The sequence below is a fragment of the Biomphalaria glabrata genome, chromosome 11, assembly GCF_947242115.1.
Source record: "Biomphalaria glabrata chromosome 11, xgBioGlab47.1, whole genome shotgun sequence".
In the NCBI taxonomy this organism is placed as follows: domain Eukaryota; kingdom Metazoa; phylum Mollusca; class Gastropoda; family Planorbidae; genus Biomphalaria; species Biomphalaria glabrata.
The window spans coordinates 26,333,065-26,354,342 of NC_074721.1; the positions used below are offsets into that span (position 1 = coordinate 26,333,065).

Here is a 21,278-nt window from a genome sequence, read left to right on the forward strand (position 1 = left end):
GAAGAACAAAATGACTAGGTATGAAAAGTAAAACAACAGGTGTGAAGAACAAAATGACTAGGTATGAAAAGCAAAAAAAAAAAAACAGTTGGGAAGAAGAAAATATGTGAAGAACAAAGCCTTCAAAATGTTTAAGCAATAATGTGTTAAAAGCAGTATGCTGATGACCTGAAGGTTTGACAACTCTTGGGAAAACAATAAATAGAAGAGAAATGTTTGTTAATTCGAGGCTTTAATCAGTTCATTGAATCTAGATCTATTATTTTCTATCATTTCAGTCTATTAATGTGAATTTATTCTTGAATTTGAATTCTACATGAAGTGCAGTGTTCTCTCGTTTTATGATTTCAACTTTAAAAATTATTTTTTTTAAGTTGCTTCTTTCTAAAACTAAAATCCCTGGCATATAATTAGTAACTGTGTCATCAGTTTTACAATGGTTATATTAACTGCAATATCATTCTGTCTGGTACAATTTTTGTACACATTATTTCTCCCACACCTATTCTCAGATCAAGTTGAAATTTTACACAATTATTTGTTGTACTTTACCTAACAAAACATGTATCAATCAAAAAAATTAACCAACTAATTTTTTAAAATATTGTTGTTTTTTTCTTTTGGTATCAAAAAAGGAAAATAAATGCTACTTATTGATAAATGTGGCTGTATATGTGGAGTTATTTCCTTATTCCATTTTTTTTTTTACACATTTTTCTCCCACTTCCCATCCTGGGATCCAATTGAAATTTTGCAAAATTATTCATAGTCAATGACAATACATGAATCTATTTTAAAAATTAAACAGTAAGTTAATCAATTAGTGGAAATTAAATTAGCTTTGTTTTTATATAGACATTTTATTAAAGAAATTGATTGGGACGAATCATAATGTGTCAGCCAGTAATTTTTTTTTTTTTTGGGGGGGGGGGGGGGGGAGGGGAGGGGGGTCATTGAATTTGGACATCACATATTGGTCTATTGCCGCCTATACTAGGATCCCTAATATCAATTATATAACTTCAAAATTATGTAATAAAATATTAAATTTAAATTAATTAAGATTGCGCTCACAATGTAGGTTACATTACATTTTGTTTTTGTACAATTTGAAATGTCAAAGAGTACCAGCCGTAGTTATACTATAGCTACAATTAGAATACATAGGCCTACATTAAGTTAGTTAAACCTATAGGCCTACCATTCCAGCCCACGAATTGCACATCATATTGTAATAAACATAAAAAAAAAGGAAGTTCTACGGTAAATTAACAGGTGTGTTTAATCACCAGGACAAACACAGAAAAGTGATTTCAATTTCAGCCTTCTATATTCCAAGAGACTTGTTCTTAATTCTACCAGTCCTTTCCCCTTCAAACCAATGACAGTCTTCCCCGCGTAGCTCCAGCTCTGTACTATATAGTCATCAGACAGCATAAAGGACGGCTCCTATAGGGTTCAGACAACTTTTCCTAATCTCGTGTCTAATAGTGCGCTCGTACGCGCACCACAAGTACAGGTGCAAAGCAGGGCTACAACCATGGAACTATAGGCCTACTACAATATGATGAGCATCCACTATGTAAAGTTTACTAAGCATCGAAAGCTGATTTACGGTACACAGCGAATGAGTCTCTATAATCATATGACATGGACGACTAATTCACATTGGATACGCGACTGATGACTGATCGGGAGAGGGGGGCAGTAGGAGATTTCCCCTCCCTTTCTTCCGCATTTTATGCATATAAGCCTAGATCTATATTATAGCTTTCTCAGTGCACTAGATATAATCATTCATAATGGTTCAATCGCAAAAAAAAAAAAAAAAAAGTTCTACGCGTCATGCATTTTAATTATTCATGCCACTGGTTTTCCTGGCTAGCTCAGGCAAATTCTAAAAATAAATATAAATAATTAAGCCTATCCCTAGAATCCTAGATCTATTATCTACTCTTGACTCTATAAATCTTTTGTAATTAGACCTGGCCTTCAGTATATCTAGCTGGCATCACTTAATTAATAATATATATTATAGTCACTATATTTATATATATTATAGTCTTAGTCAGTATACGGTACGCGTGCCACATAGGAATGTAGGTTATTATAATGTATAGGTCTATACTAGTTCAAGATTCAATATTATATATTTATATCATTACGAAATATACCAGAGATTCTTGATACAGATCACTGTGATTGTGATTCAGATTTCAGATATATTACTATAATTACACTTGTTTTCTAGACTCAAATATATATATATCTATATAGGTCTAAATTAAGTTATTATTATAGCTTTGATACCAGTATAAGGCCTACATGACATATTAGGCCTATGGCCTATGACTATTAATATATGGAGAACTAAGCTAGTAAATAGCAAGGTAGGCTATAGGCCTACAAATTTAAGTCAGTAGGGCTATTTTATTTTTATAAACGTGATTAGTACAATAGTATATGTTATATATATATATATATATATATATATATATATATATATATATATTATACTTCTATAATAGCCAGCTTTTTGCTGAACAACTGTTTCCTTCAGTTGTTCAGCACTGTCATACAGGGTGTTGGTTATGTTGGGCTGGAGTGGTAGTAGGGTCTGCCTTAGGTGGATTATATATAGGAAGGGGCATTTAAAAAGGATATGGTTTACGGTTTCATAAGAGTGGGCGCAGTGTCTACAAAGGGGGATAGGTATATATATATATATATACAGGGCTTTTTTTTGGTGACGGTAAACACAGTTACAGCGTAATTTAAATTATTACTTTTCTTGTATTTTAACGTATATTATTAATTTTTATAGTTAAAAGTTAGGCAATCAACTACTGAGTACCGGCACCAAATCACTGATTACGGGCACCTATTCTTTTTACAAAAAAAAGCACTCTGTATATATATATATATATATATATATATATATATATATATATATATATATATATATATATATATATATATATATATATATTTACTAATTTATACTATTATTAAAACAAGATTACAAAGAAAGTTTGTGTTTTCACTCAAACTTGTAGTATGCCCCCATTGGGTATATGCCCATAGTTATATATGCTATCACTATGTATGTTAAGCAATGCATGTTGACAAGCATGACACATGTGTCTATATATTTTTAGCACCGAATATCAGAAGCTTAAAATTTGAACTATAAACTATTGACAATGGCAATCCTACCTTTCTACATTCAAAATTTTTTAAATGCCTGTAATCACTAACACCAATCAATGCTTTTCATCTGGATAAAAACCATTTAGGAAAATGCATGATGTTCAAGTGTATGGAAATATTGAGATACTTAGCCTCAACATTATAATTATAGGATTACCGTTGACAAAATTTCATACAAAACTAATAGCTGCTTTTCTCGATACCTTATACTTTTGCCTTATAGCTAGTTTCCTGTTTCTGACTAAATTATTTTTGTTAACACAGAAATATCATTTTTTAGACCAATCAGTTGTAAGAACCAAAATTATCATAGCCAGATGTGATCTGATAAACCAGCAGTATTGACTGTAGTAGGGCCTATGTTTTGTAGAGATTTTATAAAGATCATTCTATCAAATTATAAAAAATTATTCAAATAATATTTAGTTGGTCAATAAACTTTTTTTTTTTTTTTTTGGTCAAGAGGCTTTGATTTGAGTTACTAGTTTACTTCTATCATTATTCTTTCATTTTGTAATGTCTTTCTAAATTTACAATTAGCATGAACAGCCTTTTTATATACCTTTTAGATCAATTTCCCTATATCAATAAAGAGTTCCAAGCAGATCTAGATTTTGATTTTAACAGATGCTAGAAAATGAATAAACTCTCTAACTGTATTACTGATATGAATGCAACAAGGGAAAAGTATAAAGTGGCAATCAACCCTTTAACAGAGAATCCAACCAAAGCTTGGGACAAATTGAAAGTGAAGCAGGTATGTGTTAGACTTTTTGATAATTAAAGTTTCAGGTATTTATTCAAAAACAAAGATAATTACATCATAGCAGCCTAAATCTTCTGCAGAGGATGACAGCAAGTGAGGTTCAAACTCTGGACTAACATTGTGACAGTCTGAAGCACATACAAAAGGACCAGGCAGCCACCTGAAAGAGATAATGTTGCTTAATTTTATCATAAAAGAGCACTTTTTTTTCCTCATTTAGAAATCTAATATGTCAAAGAATTTAGAAGTGAAATGAATTTTTAAAGGGAATGAACTTATATATACATTCCCATACATCCTGGCTAGCCTATATCAAACATGAATATTTGCTTCTTTGTCAGTACTGACATTGTAAATGAGCAAAGCCAAATTGCTAAATGTCCTTACCATAATCAGGGTAATACATGTAGATCAATTAATTATGTATAATATTTAGAATATATTTAATTAAAGCTCTCTCATTGCTACTTTATTTAGGAAAGTACTTTATAGCTTATCTGAAGGCCATCACACAATTTTATTAGCATTCTCAGAATGAACATTTTGAATGCAATCATTTGTCAAGGAAAAAAAAAACAAATTTGCATACCAAATTATGCTAACCTTTATGTATGTAGATATTAGATAAGGTGTTAGATTTAGCCAAGTTCAGAAATTATTATGGTTATATCCATTCTGCAAGATAACATTGAATAACTGTGAATATTGTTAAAATGTGTAAGATAATATTTTTAAAAGTCATATGCAGCTTTTCATTTTGGTTGGTAATTAAAATTGGTAAATAAATGTTTTAATTCTAAAACATATTACTGATAAGCTGCCAATTAATTACAAATATTTGTTTTGTTTCTTTAAAACAAAGAGTATAATTCATCAACCTATGTAACTTATTTAGCCTGAACTTATTCTTTACTTTTAAAAAAAAGGTCTGCAAAGCTATTTATATTAATAATTAAAAATCTACTTCATTTCATTGTAGCCTAATTATTATTTTTTAATTGATAATGATGAAAATGATTATTCTAATTAATTTTATATGCTTCTCTCTTGCAGACAGTGAAATCAGTTAACCCTTTGGATCCAGAAACACCTATTACACCAGACAAAATGCGCTTTGTCTTTCTATCAGACACACACAGTCTTGTGGAAAAAACTGATTCCTTTGTACCAGAAGGAGATATTTTGCTCCATGCAGGAGACTTTACTCAAGTAGGACACCCACAAGCAGTTGCTAAATTTGATACATTTTTAGGTTTGTTTTTGTAATGAAGCTTTCTGTTATATAAGTTGAATAGATTTACTGTACTGTATTCAGAGGAAAAGGCCATGATTGTGATGTGAAGTTGTAAGATATTGTTGTAACCCTGCCTTGCACCAGTGCTTGTGGTGCATACGAGCACACTATTGAACCAAAACAGGAAGGTGCTAGGATAGAGAAAAGAACAGTGTATCAGGTGATTGTGGAGAGTCTGAATTGTTGGAAACTAAGGAGTCGTCTTTTGTGCTTCCTGAAGACTTTATTGGGGATCTGGAGTGAAGAGGGGAAGGCTGTCATTGGTCCATATTCAGGTTGCTGGTGAAAAGACTTGTATAATTAGTAACAAGACTCTTAGAATGCAGAAGGCTGTTATGTGTTTGTCCTGATAAATAAACACACTTATTTATTTAGTGTAGAACTTTGTTGAGTTGCCTGCCTTAGATTTACAACAGTATCATACTAGTGTTAAAAAAAATAGTAGCATATCATCCTGACTTGATTGTAAATTTATTGTGTTAAGCTCATCTGAGATGATAAGTTTTGAATATAGTCACAATGAATACATTAATAATAAATCTGTTGGAATATGTTTTAGAAGCAAATAATGAAACACATGAAGCCATTTGCATCAAATTTTTCCATACATTTCCAAAAATTAAAGAAAAAAGAATAGACTTAATTAAAATCAATATATCTTAAGATTATTTCTGTCATTGCAATATGTCTAAGATAACGAGACCTGACTGTAGTTTCTATGGAAGAATTTAAAAAAACAACAATAAATAATACAAGTGATCACAAACACTTAAGTACAAATTTTAAAAAGGCAAAAGAAAAGTTTTTTTCATTTCTTTAAACAGTAAAAAACAAAATCTGGATCATTACTACACCTAAAAAGGAATAATAGAAAACTATTTGTGTTAAGTAAACCTGCAAAAAAACAAAAACTTATGATTTCTTTTGAAATTTTTGATGACTTTGCAATTTTACTTTTCCAATGTTTTGAACTATATATGAACATGCTGTTTACATTGAATAGATCCTCCTTGGATTATCTTTGTTAATATGTATTTAATTTTTTTTATTACAGGTCAGTTATCTCACAAAGCAAAGATTGTTATAGCAGGAAACCATGACATATCTATGGATATGGAACTGATCAAAAACAGGAGAGACCATGTTCTGTTAAAGTTTGGTTTGAAAGTAATGCATATTTTATTTATCTTTAAATGGATTGTTTTAGAGCTTTAATTATGTAGCTTTAAATAGTTCAGATAATAAATTGTATTTTGTCAGTTCTATTATAATATATAATATTATATTGTGTTTATTTATAATATTAATAATGTTTAGGTAAAAGAGTAAAGATACCCTTTTTAGACCTTGGGATCGATGGGGGTAAATGATGTAAAGCTCATCTGTTTCTTTGGTCCACGGTTACAAATGTTTTGTAAATTGTTTTACATGTTTTTGATGTTCCTTCAGAGTTGAAGATAGTTTACTTCCTAGTCCAAACCTCCCGCAGGACATCGGGGAAAGGGAGCGGGCAGTGTTTGAACCCGGGACCGTCGATAAATCCAAACGACAGTCCAGCGCGCAAACCGCACGACCAGGCAGCCATCCTTACCATGGATGTCATGTAACCAGCATCATGACCAACTGAATTTAATTCTCCTACATAAGTCAGGTACCCATTAGAGTTGGCTGGACTCAGGGGCATCGGAAAATCCTGAATCGAATCCCAGCCTTTACCTGGATATGAAATAAAAATCCCACAATTCAGAAGACAAGCACTGTAGCACCCTATCATAATGTTTATCTATATTAAATTGCCTCGAGTATATCTTTTATCTTTTATCAACACAAAATATAACATTTCTAGCACAAAACTTTTACATACCATAGAAGGATTTAGCAGAATAATTGTGGGTTTTATATCTTTCATGTTGTTTTCCTATCTTTTTTTAATTTTGGCTTTTTGGTATTGATTTTTCTTAATTGCCTCCAAACTCATGATAAGATAATTGCTTATTAATAATTTCCATTAAATGCAACAAATTTGACTGATTAATTACATATATATATTTCTTTTTGAGGAAAGTGACCTGGAGCATAGTTTGGATACATTAAATGTACAATCTAGTCGAGAACTTCTAAAACATGCAATTTACTTAGAAGACTCAAGCATAGACATTTGTGGCATTAAAATATATGGATCTCCTTGGTAAGTTAATTTATTCAACATTTTAAATTCTGAAATTTCCCTGTTTCACCTTTTTAGGGGGGGAAGGGGTAGGGGAGATGATGGTTAAGTAAATTAAATCAGGTTTTCAGAATGTGCATAAAATTTGCATATTTAATTTTAAAAGAAACTTTTTAACTTTTTCTGAGCCAGATGAAATTCATAACAAAAATTTTTTTTGGGGTATAAAACACTTCATTTGTAAGATACATAACATCATAAAAACTGCTTTAATCACTTTGTCTTAATAATAGTGTATGGTGTCAGGCACTTCTGCACAGTGTCTTGCGTAGATAAGCCTAAACAGAGGTAACACTCAAATAAGCTCTCAGATAAACTCAGGCAAAAGGCCAACAATATAAAGGTAGTTGATGCTGTTACACAATGTCAAACAAGAAGTTTAATATGTAGTGAAGGGAACCATCAAATGTTGCATTATCTACATATCTACTTCAGAAACTAAAGCTGACCTTACTACATATCTACTTCAGAAACTAAAGCTGACCTTACTACATATCTACATCAGAAACTAAAGCTGACCTTACTACATATCTACTTCAGAAACTAAAGCTGACCTTACTACATATCTACTTCAGAAACTAAAGCTGACCTTACTACATATCTACTTCAGAAACTAAAGCTGACCTTACTACATATCTACTTCAGAAACTAAAGCTGACCTTACTACATATCTACTTCAGAAACTAAAGCTTACCTTACTACATATCTACTTCAGAAACTAAAGCTGACCTTACTACATATCTACTTCAGAAACTAAAGCTGACCTTACTACATATCTACTTCAGAAACTAAAGCTGACCTTACTACATATCTACATCAGAAACTAAAGCTGACCTTACTACATATCTACTTCAGAAACTAAAGCTGACCTTACTACATATCTACTTCAGAAACTAAAGCTGACCTTACTACATATCTACTTAAGAAACTAAAGCTGACCTTACTACATATCTACTTCAGAAACTAAAGCTGACCTTACTACATATCTACTTCAGAAACTAAAGCTGACCTTACTACATATCTACTTCAGAAACTAAAGCTGACCTTACTACATATCTACTTCAGAAACTAAAGCTGACCTTACTACATATCTACTTCAGAAACTAAAGCTGACCTTACTACATATCTACTTCAGAAACTAAAGCTGAACTTACTCTGGCAAAAGTCTTCTGTTTACATTTCACTACACTTCCTAAATACTAGTCTTGTTTTTACTGTTGCGTCATTGTCTCTAAGTCAAAAACTTTCCCTTTCTATGAAACAAATAACTTTTCGCACTAAATTCCTAATCGTGCCATAGCAATGGGCATACAGTATGCATACTTATGTTAAAAATTGAGCAACATCAACTACCTATTTTATATTTTTTATTCCATTTACACTTAGCACAATGACAATAATTGTAAAATAGGATTTATCGAACTTTTAGTTCTTTTAGGTCTATACATGACAGACAGATATAAAAACAATTGCAGCTTATTCACAGAGGTTCACTAAAATTTATAGTTGGAATTTTTTTTTTGCATTACTTTTTTTTTTTTACTGTGAGTAAAATATAAGAATTTTTTTTCCATTTCAAGGCAACCAGAGTTTTGTGACTGGGCTTTCAACTTGCCTCGTGGAAAAGAATGTCTGAAGAAGTGGGATCTGATTCCTGACAACACAAACATTCTTCTTACCCATGGTCCTCCTATTGGTACATTTTTAGGGTTCAATTTAAACTTTCTACCCACATAAATATGCACTAGCTATCAATTTCTTAACCTGTGCCACATGTACCCTAGGACTACTCTGTTGATAAAGTGCTGGTTATTAGTGTGCAGGGCGTCACTAGGGTTGGTGTCACCTGGTGCGGTATGCTCGGGGTGGTGTCACCCCCCCAGGAAAAAAATTCTCCCCCTAAAAAATACACAAAACTATTATTTATTTTGTTTCTTTATTTTGATCAATAAAACTATAAGCTATTTAATTGATGATCAACGCAAAGTACCCGTCTTCTATTCTATTTTAAAATTTCGTTGGTTTTTGTTTTTAAATTTTATCAAGTTATTACATAAATAAAAATTTACAATTAATGAATTTAGAAAAATTGATTTAGAACATATTTTTTATTAGAGATTATTTAAGAGCTCCTTATGAAAAAAGTTTTAAATTATACTAGTGTTTCTCAGCTGCTTCCGAAAAGGCAAATTAAGCACTGAACAGGTTTACGCCCTTCGAAACATTGTCAAGCAAATTCGGGAGTACCAACAAAGGAAGTAGATCAGTTTTGTAGATTAAAAAAAATTTTGTTAGTGTCCATCGGAATCACTCTGAAAAATACCAAGAGAATAAGGCATCTCGCAACAATTAGTCTAGATTCAGCGACATGTCCAAAGCAAATCAAGCAGTTGTGTCACAACAGAGGGTGGAATTCTTCAACATTGAGATGGATATGAGATTAGGGTGTATCTTATCCATTTCTCTTTCTTGTTGCCATTGACGATGTCTTAAAAATACATTAAACAGGCTGAATTCAGTTCCCATGACGTAAGCCAAACCGAGTTGGATTTTACAGATCCCATTACTTTGAAATACAATTAAATGTATACACGAGATGATGGATAAAGATGCCATCAAAGTTATGCATGGTGCAGATCAACCAGCCCGTCGACGTTACCAATAGAGAAATATTTTTCCGCACAGGCATTCATCATTTAAGTGAAGTGACAACTGAACTTCGATTGAGATTTGTGAGACATTCATCTCGAACACTTTTTCATGTGGCTGTGAAGCCCTAGTTTGGAGAGACACTTCCGTCCACATATATAGCAGGTCAAGGTGGCTTTCACTTTGGTAGTAGAGGAGCCTACCATTTTTCATACGGCATGCTTTTCTTTAAGAGCTGAGGCCATGTTCTCTTGCTGTCCATAGCTTTCTTGGTCACTGTCTCTCTCCAACTAGTGCGGTCTAAGGCTATGTCTTCCCAATGGTCAGTATCAATGTTCACTGCTTATAAATCCTGTTTTATTACATCCACGTAAGCGGTGGTGGTGGGCAACCACTTTTTCTTGAGCCAGACGCTAGTTGCACGTAGAAAATGATTTTCAGGATGCTATTGTCGATTGTCGAGCCAGCGCAAGCGTAAAGATCTGGGAAGACCCGTTCGTGTGAGGATCTCAGTATTGCAGTCTCTTTCAAGATCCTTCGGAGGCAGTGCAAGTGGAATGAGTTTAGTTTTCTCTCTTGCTTTGCGTATGCATTTTGAAAATCTCCTCTTTTAGAGACAGGTCATCTTGAATTGTAGATCCAAGATATCATTAGACAAGACAAAACACGTTTACCAAAGTCATCCTTAACATGAAAGCTGAAAAGAAGAAAGCAAATACATGACCTACCACATCTAACATGGTGACACACCTTTTTTAGAAGTCCAGAATTCCAAGGGCACCAGCTGGAAAGTAACTGTGAAAGTCGCCTTGGACTAATTTCTGTGGAGAGAGCTTGGAGCCTTATGCGTCTACTGGCGTGTGATGGGGCTCAAGTCCATGTGTTTCTCAACATTTTACAATAAAAAATGTTACGTTCATCACTCAACTGGTCACATAAGATGTTTGGGAGAACGCCTCTAGCTCATTCAGGGATGTCCGGGACGAAACCCCGGAAGCCAAGAATGTTCTCTTTCTCCTGGTGTCTACAATGCGTTATTTTTCTCATAATAATGCTGATTACAAGTCAAACAAATAGAGCTAAATTAAGAAGTTCTGGGACAAGTTGATAATTAACTGTGAGAGACATTCAAGGTTGTAGTTTTTTTTTTTTAAGTTTTATTTTGGAAAAGTGCATTTTTCCCACTTGGGTGTCACAAATATTATTTACAGATTGTATTGATTATACACTAAACCTTTTTACTTTTGAGTTTTCACAAAAATGTCTGACAGGTCATGGAGACCTCTGCAGCAGTGGTTTAAGAGCTGGATGTGTTGAGCTCTTAGAAACTATTCAGAATCGAGTGAAACCAAAGTTTCATCTTTTTGGGCATGTTCATGAAGGTTCGAGAATATTATTTTTTTTAAGTTATAAAAATTTTTCCTCAGGTTAATAGAAGTGATGTAGGGCTTGTTTTGACACTAAAATTGTAAAAAAGTTTTTCTGCTTTTTTTGGAAGGAAGAGCTATTTCCTGCCACCTGTTCTCTAGGCCATTGAGGGCAAATGGACACTTAAGTTTTAAAGCATTTTTTTGGGGAGGGGGAATCTCTGTTACATAATCCTCATTTAAGTTTAATAAGAACTAATTGCCTTTGGCATATAAATATAAAAATATAAAAGTTCTGTTATCAAAGAGTGTCAAAAGCATTACATTGGGGAACTCTTTTTGACATTTCTAAGAAAATAAAGACACCAGACCAAAAATAAAGGTCAATGATAAAAAAAAAGGTCTAACTGTGTATCCTACAGAAATAAAGATGCATTTGTGGGTCAGCACTTGAACAGAATTATTGAGAAGAAAATGATTGGCCTTAAAAATCATGTCTTTGTAAGAGTATCAGAGAATGACTTAGATGACTATGTTGTTCATTTTTCTACTTTGCTACATCTCTCATAGGCTATGGTATAACAACTGATGGCCAAACAACTTTTATAAATGGCTCCAACTGCACACTGAGGTACAAGCTAGAGAATAAACCAATTGTATTTGACTTCCCAATACCAGAGGGACACACTAAATCAGAACTGGATTGTTTACCTGTCAATAATTTGGAGATATTCAATCATTAAAAACAATTTGAGCTAAGTGAAATTGATAAAGTATTGTTGACCTCACAGTTTACAGTTTCTTTGAAGAGAAAATATGGAATTTCTTAGGGATGTATCCTTATCCTCAGTCTGGCACATTGAGAAGCCCACAGTGGGTAACCTCATTGCTCATGAAAATCTCTTGTCCTTGAGGCATTGTGTTAAGAATTCAATAAGACCCTGGCAACACAGTCCAGAAAATATACCATACCATTCCAAATGTGAGTCTATTCTCAATACATGTCAGCTAATATAGGCATTTGAGTATTGTTATGACACAAGACTCTTTGAATTAATAATACATTCTCAGGTTATTACTCTATAAATACTTTAATATTACAACAAGTTATGTAAATACGAACATTTCATTTCTCTTCCTGTCAATTTCTCCCGGCTTCCCCTTTTAAACATCCCTTCCATTCCTTACACAAATTCGCACCATTATTCATGCACACCGTGCTGCGCTACGACCGTAACACCCCCCTTGTTTGCCAAGTTCAATGTACATCGAACGTCTTTTAAATATCAAATAAAATTATAACCCACTGTTCAATATAATTATATTATCTCCATTAATTCTCATTCTTTTACACCAGGTAAAAACCAACAACAACAACAAAAAAAAACTCCAACAGCAAAATTAAACATCACCATTCTCTACGTTATTATTTTAGGTTCAAAATTACTTACATCCATCCCAATGTATAATGTCCAGACTTCCCCAACGAACCAATCAGAGTAAATCTCATAATTCACAATTATAAACTATAATTAACTATGTAACTGTAATACTCTATTTTACATTTCTAACAATGGTTTCATCACATTCTCAATATAACACCATATATTAATATCTTGACACCTCACACATGTAACAAAGCTTCGTCAATCCATACAGTCTTCGATTACATATACATGTAATATGTGTATATTTACAAAATGTTCCAATCTGTTATAGATGTCTATTCATTACACTGCTATTCATTGTGTTCTCACCAAAATGATTTTACTGACATTATTCTTTTGACCAACCAACAGAAACAAAATTGACGTGGCCTAGCTCCTTTCCTTACTTCCATTTCTTTTCCTCCTTAGGTACACCGTGATAATGTGTCAGCTATCACATTGTCTTTCCCTGGTATTGTCGTGACCTCAAAGTTATAATCCATAAGTTGCAATGCCCACCTGGCTATTCTGTTGTTCCCTAGTTTATTTGTATTAATGAAGGCTAAGGGAGCGTGATCCGTCCATAGTTCAAATTTAGCTCCCATTAGATAGAACCCTAATTTTGTTATACACCATACAATAGCTATCCTTCCTTTTCAATGGTGGCATATTTCAACTCAGCTGCTGTCAGTTTTCTACTCACATATAAAACAGGATGTGGGACACCATTCCATTTTTGCATTAGACAGCCTCCTATTGCAATGGTTGATGCATCTGTAGCCAAAATAAATTCCTTAGTATTGTCAGGTAATTTCAAAATCGGTGCTCCAGAAAAGAAATTTTAATTATGTCCAGTGCTTCTTGACATTCTTCCGTCCACACTATATTGTTAGGTTTTCCTTTCTTTGTTAGATTTGTTAGTGGTTCAATTATTTCTGAAAAATTTGAGATAAATTTTCTATAAAAGTTGCATAGACCCAAAAGGCTTCTAATTTGCTTCTTTGTCTTTGGTACCTTAATGTCCAATATTTTTGATACTGTTTCTTCCAGTGGTGTAATGTACTCATTTTTAATCTTATACCCCAAAAATGAAATTTCACTGAGGCCAATTTTTATCTTTGTTGGTTTCAATGTTAAATTGTTTTCTTTGATAATTTTAAAAACTTCTCCAAGGCTTTGTATATGCTCATCCCATTGCTCACTAAAAATGCATATATCATCTAAATAACAAATTGTGTCTCTTCTATGGCTGAATAATTTGGCCATCATTCTGTTAAACGTGGTTGGAGCATTTACCAAGCCAAAGCTCATCACATTCCATCCGAAGGTGTCTTAAATGCCGATAAAGGTTTAGCTTCTTGTTTTAGAGGTACTTGCCAGTATCCTATAGACAGATCCAACGTGCTAAAAATCTTTTCATTTTTTAGCTTAGTAAACATTTCTTCTGCTTGTAGCATTGGAAATGGATCAAATTCTGTGACTTTATTCAACTGTCGATAATCCACACACAATCTTAAGTTGCCACACTTGCACGACTGGTGCAGCACATGTTGAACTAGATGGTTCTATCACTCCCAGTGTTAGTAGCTCATCAATTTCCTTCTGTAATGTTTCTCTATGGTGTAATGGGATCGTATATTGTGGCAATTTATTTGGAACTTTGCCAGTTAACTTGATGTCATGTTCTATAATACTTGCTTTACCGGGTAAATCTGTAAAAATATTCTTATAATCCTCAATTAGTGCCTTGATTTCCTTAGCTCTTTCAAGAGAAACTCCTTTCACCGTGACATACTTCCACGTTTGCCTACTTTCTGTTGCCACTGTCTCTATTGATCTAAACTTTTCCTCTGTCTCCGTTTCTTCCATCACACAGGCACTCATTGTCATTGACTCATCTTTACTCCTTTCTTCTCTTCTTTGTCTTGGTGTAAACTCTTTTAACAAATCCACATGAAATATTTTTAACATCGAATCAATGTATATTTCATAATCCATATCGCTAATTTTCCTTGCTACTTTGTATGGTCCCAGCCAATTTGTGCCCAAAGCATTATTGTTATCCTTATGTAAGACCAAAACATCTTGTCCTACCTCTAATTCCGTCATTTTTCTATGTTCATTCACTCTGGAATGTGTTAATTCATTTCTCTCTAGCATCTGTCTATCCGCTTCTTCACATACCTTTATAATCTGATTTCTAGTTTCTGTCTCAATATCATAACTGTCATTAGTTACTACATGATCATGTGGGATTTTCAAATCTTTCAATATTGTCATTGGACCTCATGGATTTCCTCCATAAATCATTTGAAATGGTGAAAACCCTGTTGTTTCATTACGACTCTCCCTGTATGCAAATAGTATTGACGGTATTGCCATATCCCACTCTTTGGGTTTATCATCCATTACTTTATATAATGATTTCTTTAGATTGACATTAAAACGTTCACAAGTGCTCTGTGGATAATATGCTGGATCCCAAACATGTTCAAGAATGTTGTAGCCAATTGACAGTTGAATTGAGTGCCCCTATCTGGCAATATTTCTTTAGGAAATCCAAATCTTGTAAACAACGTTTATAATGCTTGTACTATGTCTCTGGCTTCTATTCATTTGAGTGGGAGAGCTTCCGACCATCTGAAGCACACGTCTATCACAGTTAGGATATAAAGGTGACCCCTATTTGATACCACTGGCATTGGACGGATTAAATCAATCGCTATTTTACTAAATGGTCTATCTGGTACATCCACCCTTTGTAATGGTGCTTTTATGTTTCTTGCTCCTTTTCTAGAACATAGTTGGCACGAAGTCACATAACTTTTTATGTCCTTACTAATTGATGGCCAATAAAAATTCTGAAATATTCTTTGTTTCGTTTTGTGTAATCCCAGATGTTCTGTGTGTGCTATATCGTGTCCATTTTCCATTACAAGCTGCCTGAATTCTCTGGGTACCACAAACTGGATTACTTTTTTTCCATGCCATTCAATCTCTCTAATAAGGGTTCCTCTTTCTACATAAAATCTTCCTCCTCTACCTCCTTTCTTTGCTAGTTGGCGTAACTCTGGATCATTTTTTTGTTTTGTGATTTAAATTTTTCGTTGTTAAATTCTATGTCTTTGATTTCAATTGTTTCTGTGTTCTCACGTTGTTCTTAATCTTGCTTTTTTTTCTTAGTTGATAATTCGAACAACTTTGCCAAATCTCCTTACTCTACATCTTTACTACAGGATCGAGTAGTGGCCATTCCACAACAATTTTTCCAAACTTTTATCTCATTTTCCGTGCACTTCTTTATGTTTGGTATATTGCCAATAATCAAATCAATTTGATCATGATCTATAACACATGCCTCTATGATCCCTGTATAATAGGGTGTTTTAATGTTCACTCGGGCCACGGGTAATCGAACTGTTTTACCATCAAACATAATACATGCTTTGGTTTTTCCAGTATATTCATGATCTTCAACCAATTTTCGTTTTATTCCAACAATAGTGCTCCCAGTGTCCCTTATCGTTCTTGCAGCCTTATTTCCTACAAATGTTTGAAAACAATCCAGACTTCCTGAACTCGACAATAATGACAAACTTTCATCTCTTCCATTTCTTCTGCCGTCATATCTTCCCTGTCTGTTTCCTTGATATCTCCCTCTGTAGCTATTATACTGGCCTTGTCTACTATCTATTTGGCTCCTTCCTTGTCCTCAAAACCTATTCTGTCTTTCATATCTAAATCTTCTATTGTTGCTATAACTGTCTTGTGTTTCTCTAGCTCTATTAAATGCTACTATTTCTTCAATATCGCTACCTCTGTTTAACTTTTTTTCAGGATGTGCCACTTTGGAAGCCCTTATTAATTTACAATCTCATCTACAGATTTTGGCTTTCTCTCCAGCAGGAATATTTTTAGTTCGTCCTGACTCTCATAAATGACTTTATCCAGCATAAGAAATACCTTTAGTCCATCAAACGTCTTCTATATTTTTGATGACTCTGTCCAATTGTCAAAGTAGCTATTCATCTTGTCTAAAAATGTTTGGGGATCCTCATTGGTTTCAATGGTGCAATTAATATATTGTTGACGATAAAACGCCTCAGTTTTTCCAAATGTTCGTAGTAATTGCTCCTTTACTATTTGGTAATTATTCTGATTCATGCAAATCTTTGACGGTACCTCCGCTGCAAATGACTTCGATAACAAAAATGTCTATTTATCTTCAGGAAAAGCCAATTCTTTCATTTCAATTTCAAACTTCTTTAAGAAAATTTCTATGTCTATTTTATTCTCATCAAACATTGTACCTTTATATTTTGCCAATTTATTTCCAGACACGTCATTTTTCTTTCCAGTACCTTCATCTTTAGCTTTTCCTTTTTTTATTTCCAACTTTTCTTTCTCTATGGCTAACCTTTCTTTCTCCATAGCAAGCTTCTCTTTCTCAATTTCTTTATCCGTAACTAATTTCTCTTTACTGATAGCCAACTTCTCTTTCTCTATTTCTTTATCCATTGCTAATTTATCTTTATCAATAGTTAACTTCTCTTTCTCTCTTTCTTTTTCCATGGCTAACTTCTCTTTCTCTATTAATCTTTCTTGTACATATTTTGTCAGCTCTGCTCCTTCTAATTCCAATAGTCTCCCTTCTTCTTTCAAAGCAACTATCTCAGCTTTATTCGCCATTTGTAATTTTTCTTTATAGAGTTATCTGACCATATCAATTAAATATATTTGATTCTCATATACTTAATGCCTGGATTCAACAATGTTCATATCTAAATGTAATGTAATGAAACAAACGTTTAATGTTATTTGGATACAAATATGTAGCTACTTCCCGGAATACTCTTCTTCCTGCTGGTATAACTTCCAATGCTAGTGTATATTCTCCGCCGGTGATATGAATCTTTCGTTGTTTGTCTATATGCTGTGGTAAGTGTATATCCGTTGGTCCTAAATGGGCACTGTTCTCCACCATAGTCAAAATTCACTAGTGTTGCCCACAGCAGTGCTAATAATCGTACAAATTTCCATCAATATTGAATGTTAAAGGTTATTGTTGAGAACTATGACCAGCCAGAATAATGAACATGTACTTCAGCAGCCACTGACATGATTTTTTTTTTTTTTTTTTTTTTTCCAATAAATTCATAGCACATCCAAATACAGTGGGTAATCCCTGATGTTTTCACATTGGTGAATGTAGAGAATTGACCGTCATAATAATTATAATGATATAAATCTAAATTTACATGTTAATCCAATTGATTAATTCAGCAATAATGTTTTTAGTTAAGTTTCAACTAAAGGTTTATGTTTACCAGTGAGTCTAGTACATAGCTTTAGAGATTTAGATGACGCTAACTCTCTCAATCTTAATAGATCTAGAGATCTAGAGATTTTGTTACATTTTGTAGTACTAGTAATACCTCAGTAGACAGGAATTAGATACCGATATAACGCAGGTCTTGCCTTTTCCATTAGGCGCCACTTGTTACGACACAAGACTCTTCGAAATAATAATACACTCTCAGGTTATTACTCTATAAATACTTTAATATTACAACAATTTATGTAAATACGAACATTTCATTTCTCTTCCTGTCAATTTCTCCCGGCTTCCCCTTTTAAACATCCCTTCCATTACTTACACAAATTCGCACCATTATTCATGCACACCGTGCTGCGCTGTTAAGTATACAAAGGAATTCCTTGTAGTGCACTCCTCCACTGCTTCAATGAGGAGATACAACATTAGAGGGTAGAAACTTTATAAAAATGGTGTGTTCAAATCCATAATGGTCTCTATCATAGTTGGACCCTAAGACAGAAGTGTGGGGTAAATAGTTCTTACTTCAGTCATGACCAATAGTCTAGGGTTTCAGTGGGTCCTTGCAATGGCTCCAACTTAAATGGACTTTATCCAGGTGAAGGACATTTGGATGAATACTGTTTTGTTCAGTTTTTCTTCAAAAGTTTAAATTTTAAAAAAAATTTTGGATTTTTTAAAAGTATTTTTGTTATGTGGAGTTTTACATGTTCATTTTTAATATTTAGCTTTTAGACATTTGTGTAATAATTAGTATCATAAATTAATCACACCTTTCAACAATTCTTCTGTAAAAGAGTTTAATGTTTATTAGTCTACTTGCAGATGTGGATTCATTTCCTCTCAATTGTTTTAATGACATAACATTTGGGAAAGTTTTTCTATAACATGTTGACTTCTGTTAGATTCATTTACCTTCTTATTTAAATAGTTAAGTGGATAAGAACCAATAATATCTCACTATTTGGCATGGCTATTGGAACCTTCAATCACAACATGAAGTTAATTTATGTAGTATGTAGATATAAGAAATGGAAGCTATAGCATTCTTCATATTTTTTTTATAAGACTCTTTTGAAGGTGTCAATGATTTTTTAAAATGTAATTATTATTTGCATTAAAAATTTTATAAAATGTTTGTGTTAATGAAACAAGTTGGCACCAAAACTTCCATTTCTGGAACAGACAACACCCAAATAGCAGTGCCAATAAGTCCAAATAAAATGATTCTAGGACAGCCAAAATATTACTGGGCTTTCAAGGCATTGGAGTGAATAAGTATGCATATATCGTATGTTAGATGATGTTCTATAAATGATTTATCATAAGTACACTATATTGAACAAATATTAACAATCAAAAAGTGGTAAAGTTTCTATGTAGCATGATCTTTTCAGAGACATTCTAAACATACACTAACTCTACTCCACAACTCAAATGCTGCCCTTAGAGATTTGTGTGTAGGACTAGGATGGCTGCCTGGTCATGTGCTATGCGCCCTGTACTGTTGTCATCTTGATGGTTCATACCTGCCCGCTGCCATCCCCCATCATCCTGTGGGTGGTTTAGACTAGTAAAAAAGTTCCTATTTCAGACCTTGCAATCTATAGGACAGATGATGTAAAGGTCATCTGTTTCTGTGACCCATAGTTTTACAAGGGTATCATGTGGCCAGCACAATGACCTACCACCTTTACTTTTCCCCAACTAATACCAGGTACCCATTAGAGCTGGGTGGACTCAGAGGCGCCCAAGATCCCAGAAATAAAAATCCCTGTCTTCAGCGGGATTTGAACCCAGGACATCGGTACGGAAGCCATCCGCTTTACCGCTCAGCCACCATTCCTCTGTGGTTTGGACTAGGAAGTAGATTATCTTCAACTCTGAAGGAACATCCGAAACATGTAAACTAGAACATAACTTTATTGTCTTCATCTCAATAGTATTTCTTACAGTGTTTTACTAAATAATTTAATAACTGCTGAATTATAAAATTAGAATATACTATGTAATAATTATAGGTACAGGAACATAATTGTATTAACGAATACACTGCATGACAATAAACATTAGCCCATTCTTGTTTGACACTGTTTTATGATACTATAATAATTATTTACAGTGAACAAGTATAAACAAAATCCTTTAGACTTTTTTAATATGACAAGGAATACGTTTTGATTAAATTAAATATTTGTGGAATATTAAAATCTTTAATTACTTTTCCTCTCTATACATTCAAAATGTTCATTTAAATCTATGTGATGTAGTTCACTTTTTATTTTAAAGAACAAATGTATACCAATTAGCTTCCCTATTTAATATTGAAAAAAATGTTCAGTTAAATGTATGCCAAGTAGCTTCACTGTTAAATTTTCAAGAAAATGTTCATTTAAATCTATGCCAAGTACCAATTTATTATTCAACAAAATGTTTTTTTTAAATCTAAGCCAAAGTAGCTTCACTGTTTTATTTTCAACAAAATGTTCAGTTAAATCTATGCCAAGTATTTTCAATTTTTTGATTTACAACAAATGTTTTTTTTTTAAATAAAATCTTCATTTAAACAAAAATATTGTTTCTTTTTAACAATTATGTGATTAATGTTTAATGGTATAATTAAAAAAAAGCAGTTTTATTATTATTTGTTTTGTAACTGTTTAAAGAACAATTAGATAAAGGTTTTAGATTTGTATCCTAGCAACTCTTGGGATATCAACTTATGAAATGGTCCAGCCTGCAGTAAGTTCCTTTAAATTCTTGTTCTCCTCCTCAGAATCTGAAGATTTACTTTTTTTTTCTCATAGTATTATTCTATGGATGTTGGTATTAAAGAGTAGTAGCTAAGCAATCCTTAGATAAACTAAATTTTTCAACTATCATTTTAAAAAAAATTTAACTTCAAATGATAGATATTTAATATATTTAGTTGACATCATCTGTTTGTGTGGCAACGAGGTTTTGAGTTTTAATTCTATTGTTCACATTTGTGCTGGCTGAGCA

At 33.0% G+C, this 21,278-nt stretch overlaps 1 protein-coding gene across 5 annotated transcripts; it reads left to right on the plus strand.

The window, feature by feature from the left end:
* The first annotated feature begins 1,533 nt into the window (after positions 1 to 1,533).
* On the plus strand, positions 1,534 to 20,848 carry LOC129921774 (metallophosphoesterase MPPED2-like). 5 transcript variants are annotated; one of them, XM_056004537.1, is made up of 8 exons: positions 1,534 to 1,707; positions 3,780 to 3,967; positions 5,030 to 5,228; positions 6,325 to 6,437; positions 7,331 to 7,458; positions 9,078 to 9,193; positions 11,418 to 11,528; positions 12,084 to 20,848. In XM_056004537.1, the coding sequence occupies exons 2-8, from the start codon at positions 3,848 to 3,850 to the stop codon at positions 12,254 to 12,256; spliced, it is 960 nt and encodes a 319-aa protein (XP_055860512.1). In that variant the 5' UTR covers positions 1,534 to 1,707; positions 3,780 to 3,847; the 3' UTR covers positions 12,257 to 20,848. The 5 variants fall into 5 exon arrangements, with proteins under 5 accessions (XP_055860512.1, XP_055860513.1, XP_055860510.1 ...); XM_056004538.1 differs by lacking the exon at positions 1,534 to 1,707 and adding an exon at positions 1,925 to 2,103 and having other exon boundaries at positions 3,838 to 3,967; XM_056004535.1 differs by lacking the exon at positions 1,534 to 1,707 and adding an exon at positions 1,926 to 2,099.
* The last annotated feature ends 430 nt before the right edge of the window (positions 20,849 to 21,278 follow it).

Coding starts and splice junctions, on each gene's coding strand:
- LOC129921774 (XM_056004537.1), top strand. CDS start 3,848: ATGAATAAACTCTCTAACTGTATTACTGATATGAATGCAACAAGGGAA. Junction 3,968..5,029: donor ACAAATTGAAAGTGAAGCAG/GTATGTGTTAGA, acceptor TCTCTCTTGCAG/ACAGTGAAATCAGTTAACCC. Junction 5,229..6,324: donor TAAATTTGATACATTTTTAG/GTTTGTTTTTGT, acceptor TTTTTATTACAG/GTCAGTTATCTCACAAAGCA.